Source organism: Sebastes umbrosus, chromosome 1 (genome assembly GCF_015220745.1).
Source record: "Sebastes umbrosus isolate fSebUmb1 chromosome 1, fSebUmb1.pri, whole genome shotgun sequence".
Lineage (NCBI taxonomy): Eukaryota > Metazoa > Chordata > Actinopteri > Perciformes > Sebastidae > Sebastes > Sebastes umbrosus.
Window position 1 is genome coordinate 8,865,845 of NC_051269.1, and position 8,034 is coordinate 8,873,878.

The 8,034-nt window shown below is 37.4% G+C and overlaps 1 protein-coding gene across 3 annotated transcripts; it reads right to left on the bottom strand.

Annotated features, from left to right (window-relative positions):
- Positions 1–689: 689 nt before the first annotated feature.
- Positions 690–4,946, bottom strand: LOC119495189 (interactor of HORMAD1 protein 1). Of its 3 annotated transcripts, none has more exons than XM_037793091.1 (8): positions 4,855–4,946; positions 4,312–4,377; positions 3,955–4,093; positions 2,641–2,777; positions 2,472–2,520; positions 2,292–2,376; positions 1,901–2,016; positions 690–1,778 (listed from the first exon to the last, which is right to left on the bottom strand). In XM_037793091.1, exons 2-8 carry the CDS (start codon positions 4,362–4,364, stop codon positions 1,050–1,052), a joined length of 1,308 nt encoding a protein of 435 aa, XP_037649019.1. In that variant the 5' UTR covers positions 4,365–4,377; positions 4,855–4,946; the 3' UTR covers positions 690–1,049. The 3 variants fall into 3 exon arrangements, with proteins under 3 accessions (XP_037649019.1, XP_037641418.1, XP_037605970.1); XM_037785490.1 differs by lacking the exon at positions 4,855–4,946 and adding an exon at positions 4,757–4,847; XM_037750042.1 differs by lacking the exon at positions 4,855–4,946 and adding an exon at positions 4,724–4,742.
- Positions 4,947–8,034: the final 3,088 nt, after the last annotated feature.

The window sequence follows — 8,034 nt, forward strand, 5'->3', positions numbered from 1 at the left end:
ACGATGTGAAATACAATGAACATTAGCATTGTAACAACAGAGAAATAATCCACCAAACACAAGTTTCCAAACATTTTTTTCCCAGTTTATTATGGTTATAACTAGAGCTGCAACGATTAGTTGATTGACAGAAAATTAATTGGCATAATCATTTCAGTAATTGTTCAAGTAAATTATCTTCTGGATCTAGCTTCTCAAATGTGACGATTTGCTGTTTCTTTGTCGCATACAGTAAATTGAATATCATACGGTTTCGGCTTGTAGATCAGACAAAACAAACTGAAGACATCATAGCCGTGGCCACTGAGAAATTCTGAATACAATTTGCAAGTCTCTTTGTTATTTTTATATATTTCATAGACTAAACGATTAATTGATTGACCAAGAAAATAATTGACAGATTCATCTATATGAAAATAACTGTTAGTTGCAGCCCTAATTATAATGATGGACTTTAATACAAATCATACCAAGATGCTGGTAAAGTATTTGGTCTATTATTGTAGGGTAAATACTAAAGCTTTATTATGACTATAGTAAATGGACATAATATAAAATTGAATATTTTATATTGTATTAATCACTTTTTTTTTGTGACATGCTTGCTGAAGCATAATAAAAAAAAGTTCTGCTAATAAACATGCACCTCAGCAATTATAGAGCATGGCTGTTTATTTGAATACAGACACTCAATTCTTTTAGTTTATTTATAAGTCAGCAGTATAAGTACAGAATCAATTAATTATTAAGCCAGCAGAGACAATAAGTGTTACAATATTTTTTTTACATCAGCAGAAAAACTTTAAATATGTGTATTTGTGGGCCAGTCTGTCCTAAACTTACTTATCATTAGTACCTTTTTTACACCCCTCCACAGCTCCTCCACCATAAATATAAACCAAAAACATTCATCAATGTGTTAATTCTTCAAAAAGACGGAATAACTCTACAACTAATGAGTCACAAGTAGTAATAAATAAACATTTCTGGCTTGTACTCCAAAAATAAGAGCATAAATACATCTCTCTTCTGAGTCCTTTACTCAGCCTCTAAACGCCTAAATCAAAATCACAATCCATGTCAAACAACTGCCAGAGGCCTTGGGGTTTCACTGGGGTCCCTCTCTTGGACTCAGCTGAGATCTTCTCTAAGATGGGTTCGATTCCTGTAATGCACACAGAGCTGTCGCTGTCCTGAGACCAGCAGCTGATAGGGGTGATGAAACATCGCTCAGCTATGGATCTTATCTCCCTGTCTGGGTTGAGACTGTCCTGGCCGGTTACCGTGTTTGGATCACGACGCTCACAGAGAGGTGTTGAAACATTTTGTTTTTTGTCACAGTTCATTAGAGGTTGTCGGTTTTCCTTCATGACAGTGTGCTTACTGCGTTGTGAGAGCACCAGCGCTCTCTTTTTGCGCATCCTATGGCCTCTCAGAGTGGATTTCCTCTTTCCGATGATGCAGCTGGGACTCTGAGGGGGAATTTCAGCCTGATCGTGATCAAGGTGGTGTGACTTACGTGTAAGCTGTGTGTCTTCAAGCTGGTTGTTCTGCAGGACGTTGGAGAATGGCTGTTCCAGCCCTGGTGACGTCTGGATGGCACTGTCCGTCACTTTCTCAGGTCTGGGTTTGGCTGAGTGCAGTGAGACGAAGGTGCTGAGCAGCTTCAGAGCCTCTTCAAGCATGTTTCGTTCTCCCTCCTGCTCCTCTCTCAGACACTCCAGGCTATTCTTTAAACTCTGCAGATTTGAACCAAGTTCTGCTGTGGGGTCCCCACCCTAAACAGTAAAAATTACCAGTTAAGCTCATCACTAATCAGAAACATTTAGCCACCAAAGTCTGCCTTCACCTCTTTGAAACTGCAGCAATCTTGACCATAAGCTCCATACATACTATTCACCTTTTGCACCTTCTCCTCCAGTACAGTCATCATCTCTTTCTGGGAGCTCACTTCCTTCAGCAAAGTCTCAAACTGCTGGGAAATGTCACTCTGAAGACTGTTAAGATTATTTTGCACTGGGACGAAAGAACAAAAAGATAGAAATGAGTGTATAAAACACATTTTAATACACTGAAGTCAATACAATTTAAAAATGTATGGAACCACATAGTCATTTTCCAAAGTTAGAGGGGATTATGACTGACCGATGTTTAATCATTGGACCAAGAGCACCATCTACTGGTCATAATAAATATTTGCTCACTGCCTTTTTTACTAAATTAATTGGATCTACAGTATGCAGGGAGCGACTCCAAGTTCAATCATTTCATCAACAAATTAGGAAACTTACATGTTGATGCAAAATTGTCAAATTTTTCGAGGACCGTTTGGCACACAGCAGTATTTCTTTCTGTTCCAGCGACCAGCTGTTGGATCTGAAAAACATGGCAGCATTTTTTAACATGTCACATCTACAAAAGAGGAGCTGTATAATCAAAAAAGCAACAGAATGGAGGCCTACATCACTTACATTGTTGAGAGTTTCTCGAAAACGATTACATTCTTTGGCTAAAGTATCACTGTTAAAGCAAAAGGACAGATAGAAAAATGTCAGAAGTGATTAGGCGTACTTTTTTTTAATAATCCTACAAGTATAAATTCAAGGCCAGTTGCATGTTTCAAGTGATATAGAAATGTACCCGTCACTTTTTTCTTTTGCTCTTTTCTTGTCCTCTTCAAATTTATCCAGTATTCCAAAAGATTTGCTCTTGCCCTTTAATTCTCCAAACAGGGAAGGTTTAGTGTGATAACTGCTTGAAAACTTTGGGTCACTTTCCTAGAAGAAAAGAGATATAGACACAAAACATAACTATTTTTCACATAATCTGAGTGATGATTAATAAAACTGTATGCACTCTTGGTCCTATAAAATGGGTAAAGTTTATCCACCAAATAATGCAAAGAAACAGGTGGCCTCATGAATTACTTCACTTAAAGCTGCAGTAGGCTGAATGTTTTTGGCATCATTGGGCAAAAATTCTATAATAACCTTTCAGCATATTGTAATTCAAGTGTTCTGAGAGAAAACTAGACTTCTGCACCTCCTCATGGCTCTGTTTTCAGGCTTTAGAAAATCTAGTCCGTGTGGGGACACTTTGACCAATCACAGGTCATTTTAGAGAGAGCGTTCCTATTGGCTGTGCTCCGGCTGTTGGGCGGTGTTTGGCATTTCCTCAACTGATCTCAACACGGCTTGCGGGTCACAAACTTTCTCATTTTACAGCTAAACAGTACACTACAAGATGTTTCTGAAAACATTTGAGGAGATAAATAAGCATCACAGTAACAGGATATTGATTCATATTTGATCAACGCTGCCTAGTTTGACCGTTTGATCGGAGTTCGTGAGTGATTGACAGCCTCTCAGAGAAGGCAGACCCCAGCTCGGCTCTGATTGGTTGTTTTCCTCCGGTCTGTGAAATCCTGCAGATGCCATTAGGAGCACCGGAGGACACTGAGGAACATGGTTGTTTTCAGATTAACTGTCTCATGCACTACTGTCAGGATATAGTGACCGTTTTGTACAAAATACTTTTTTTAATCATATTTGCTATAAATTCTACCCACTGCTGCTTTAATCATCATGGCTCATAAAGTGTCTCACAATAATGTATAATACACTATAGAGTACATTTGCTTCTAACTAACAAACAATATAGCAAAATCTCTGACGAAAGAAATTTCTATTGTCTCAAGTATATACTGTATATTTATGTATAAAGTTACTAAAAAAGAAGAAGAAAAAAAACAAGTGAAAAAAAGGTGGTAGCCTTGCAAATACCATCACTTTTTCTTTTCTTTTCTCACAGTACAACACACATGCAAATATCCCATCAGCTGTACCATACCAGGTCAGCCCTACATGTAAGTGATAATGCCTTGAAACCAGAGGGGTTTGTCCATACATCTGGGTATATTACTGCCACTTGTAAGATGAAGTTGATAAATCTCACCTCTTGTGAACTTTGCTGGGAGTTCCTGGATGACACACTCATATCTTGAGACACACCTTGAGAATTTTCAGGCCAAAACTGAGACCCAAAGAACAACTGAGAGTCTGTGAAACTGGAGTAGCCAGTGGTAGCCACATTTCTGTTGATTTGTTTTGTCCCCAGAAAACACAAACACACAATTTGTTTGTGCAGCAAAACAGAGAAAGTGTTTGTAGAACTCAGGTAAACATGATGGCTTCATGATCAAATGTTATTACACTGTTATTTAAATTAACAACAGCTTCATACATCATTATTCTCAGTTGGAGAGAGCAATAGTTAATGGTAGTCATTGTTAAGTACACTTAAGCTAACCACCTGCTTCCAGTTGGGATGCTCAGCATTTCCTTTATGTTCTTCACATGATTCATTGTGTTTGATAACCTGTTTGTAAAGATATAACATGTTAGTAGCAGTTTAGCAAGCTATGATCTTCTAGCATAGGCAAGGCAAGGCAGATTTATTTGTAGAGCACATTTCAGCAACAAGGCAATTCAAAGTGCTTTAAATAAACATTCAAGAACATTAAGACATAATTAAAACAGTTATAAAAACATAAAAACATTAAAGATTACAAAATAAAAACATGCTAAACATAAAAGCTAAGCTAAAAATAAAAGCTAACTAGCATAACTCCAGCTGCTGACAGATGTCGTCAGAGTTAGCATTAGTTAGCATTAATGCTAATCTAGAGAGCTAGCTTTAATTAACACGGAGTCAGTTTAATTACCGTTAACTGTTTAGCTAGATAATACCGTCACACCTTTCACATGCTAGTCGCCTTAAATGTAGTAGTGTACGGTGGTTACCGTGGATTAAATAGTCTACTAAACGCTCAGACATGTGTTCAGATGGACTCACAGTTAGCAGAGGCCTGATGTAAACAGGCAGTCAGTTCGAGAGGGTTTAAATCTCCCGCCATGTGAGGCTTGGCTGCTTTCACGGGCCGTCGGAAAACTCACTACTACGACTTGATAGGACCAAAACAACAGACAAACACTGAAAGGCTTTTCCTTGTTTTTTGAGATTTGAGAATGTGTTTATTTATTTGCTCTATCAGCATGCATTTCTCCAGCATATAGACTCAATTTATGAGTTCTTAAAGATGTTTTAGAGAAAAAAATCTGTTTGTCATTATGTTCACTGAATGTGTGGCACAACTCCTGAAGGACACTTTGCTTAGGTGAAACAGTGGTTAGTTAGTCAGTAAGTTAGTAAGTTAGTTAGTTAGTTAGTTAGTTAGTTAGTTAGTTAGTTAGTTAGTTAGTTAGTTAGTTGATTGGTTGGTTGGTTAGGTAGTTAGTTAGTTAGTTGGTTGGTTGGTGAGCTAGTTAGTTAGTTGGTTGGCTGGCTAGTTAGTTAGTTGGTTGGTTGGTTGGTTGATTGGTTAGTTGGTTGGTTAGTTGGTTCGTTAGTTAGCTAGTTAGTTAGTTGGTTGGTTGGTGGGTTGGTTAGGTAGGTAGTTAGTTAGTTGCTTGGCTGGCTGGCTAATTAGTTAGTTAGTTTGTTGGTTGGTTGGTTGGTTGGTTGATTGGCTGGCTGGTTGGTTGGTTAGTTAGTTAGTTAGTTAGATAGTTAGGTAGGTGGTTGGCTGGCTGGTTGACTGGCTGGCTGATTGGCTGGCTGGCTGGTTGGTTGGCTGGTTGGCTGGCTGGTTGGTTGGTTAGTTAGTTAGATAGTTAGGTAGGTGGTTGGTTGGTTGGTTGGTTGGTTGGCTGGCTGGTTGACTGGCTGGCTGGCTGGTTGGCTGGCTGGCTGGTTGGCTGGCTGGCTGGCTGGTTAGTTAGTTAGATAGTTAGATAGACAGTTAGGTAGGTGGTTGGTTGGTTGGTTGGTTAGTTGGTTAGTTAGTTAGTTAGTTAGTTAGTTAGTTAGTTGGTGGGTGGGTGGGTGGGTGGGTTGGTTGGTTAGTTAGTTAGTTAGTTAGTTGGCTGGCTGGCTAATTAGTTAGTTAGTTTGTTGGTTGGTTGGTTGGTTGGTTGATTGGCTGGCTGGTTGGTTGGTTAGTTAGCTAGTTAGATAGTTAGGTAGGTGGTTGGTTGGTTGGTTGGTTGGCTGGCTGGTTGACTGGCTGGCTGGTTGGTTGGCTGGTTGGCTGGCTGGTTGGTTGGTTAGTTAGTTAGATAGTTAGGTAGGTGGTTGGTTGGTTGGTTGGTTGGTTGGTTGGCTGGCTGGTTGACTGGCTGGCTGGTTGGTTGGCTGGCTGGCTGGCTGGTTGGTTGGCTGGCTGGCTGGCTGGCTGGCTGGCTGGTTAGATAGTTAGATAGTTAGATAGTTAGATAGATAGATAGACAGTTAGGTAGGTGGTTGGTTGGTTGGTTGGTTAGTTAGTTAGTTACTTTATTGGTGGTACATTATTATCGCTAATTCAATAAATGTAGGCTTACCATCAAGGCTAGATAGTTGAACTGGTAACATAGAGGGACCCCAAAAGCCTCAAAATTCACCTCACTGTTCTGGCTGTGTTTTGGTAATTTCATTAATTGCAAATTTGTTTGGGAATTTTCACCCTATAGTACATTATAATAATATAATATAATAATTAGTAATATAACTAAGACAGGCCCCATATTATGAGTTAATTTTGTGGCAAAGTCGTGTAGAGGGCCTATGCCAAATTCAAATTGAAAGAGCTTTATCATTTTAATCACATTATCCATATTCCTAATAGTTAATTAGATTTTAAATTAAACACTAATATAGTACTAGTGAATGCTGGTTGCAATTGGATTTAATGGGAACTTGACAATAAATTCCACAGAGGGCATAGGTGTGGTGTCAATAACAAAAAAAAATCCCTGGAGCCACATAACAGGTTAATCAGGCTAATACCAGTCCATTCAGGTGCAGTGACACTAACCCGGTAAGCATACTGTCTAACTGGCAAATGGAAAATGCAAAATGGAGCCATCACTATTGTTATCAATTGCACCTGTGCTTTTCCTGCTATGACAAGTTAAAATGTCTATTGTGAGAAAGGTCTTTTGCTGTAGTATTATTTCTTATATAACAGGCACCCCAAACTGTATTTCATGAGAGGAAAACAACCAATAATCTGAATAGAAGTATTAGCCAATACTTCTTCAGCATGTTTAGCCAAATATGACAATTTACATTCAGTAACAATTATCCTTTCATTTCAATAATATTCTAATTCATTCACATTGCATGTACATCAATTGCAGAAACATGCTGATATTAAAAAAATAATAATTCGTATTCAAAATGTGCTTTAGTGAACAAGGTTTTCATTATTAATAGATTTTGTCCTCAGTGGGCCTTTTATGAGGCACCACAATTATAATGATGGTTTATATTTATGCTTTTTATGACGTGTTCCAGTGGTACTGCATATTCCCTGAAAATTACTGTAAAAATGAATGGACTGAATGTATTGATCCTTATTTTTAATTGTTGCTAATTATTGTTAATTGTTATTGTGTTGTTTTATTTTTATTATTATTATTACTATTATTATTAGCCAGCACTACTTCAGCATATTTAGCCAAATATGACAATTTAAATTCAGAAATAATTATCCTTTCATTTCAATAATATTGAAATTCATTCACATTGCAGTTACATCAATTTCAGAAACATGCTGATAATAAAAAAATAATAATTTAATTTCCCAGTATTGTATTCAAAATGTGCTTTAGTGGACAAGGTCATAGATTTTGTCCTCATTGGGCTTTTTATGAGGCACCAGAATTATAATGATGGTTTATTTTTATGCTTTTTATGACGTCTTCCAGTTGTACTGCATATTCCCAGAAAATTACTGTACAAATGAATGGACTGAATGTATTGATCCTTATTTTTAATTGTTGAGAATTATTGTTAATTGATATAGTGTTGTTTTATTATTAGTAGTATTATTATTAGCCAGTACTTCTTCAGCATATTTAGCCAAATGTGACTATTCAGAAACAATTATCCTTTCATTTCAATAATATTGAAATTCATTCACATTGCATGTACATCAACTTCAGAAACATGTTGATATTAATAATAATAATAATAATAATTCCACAGTATTGT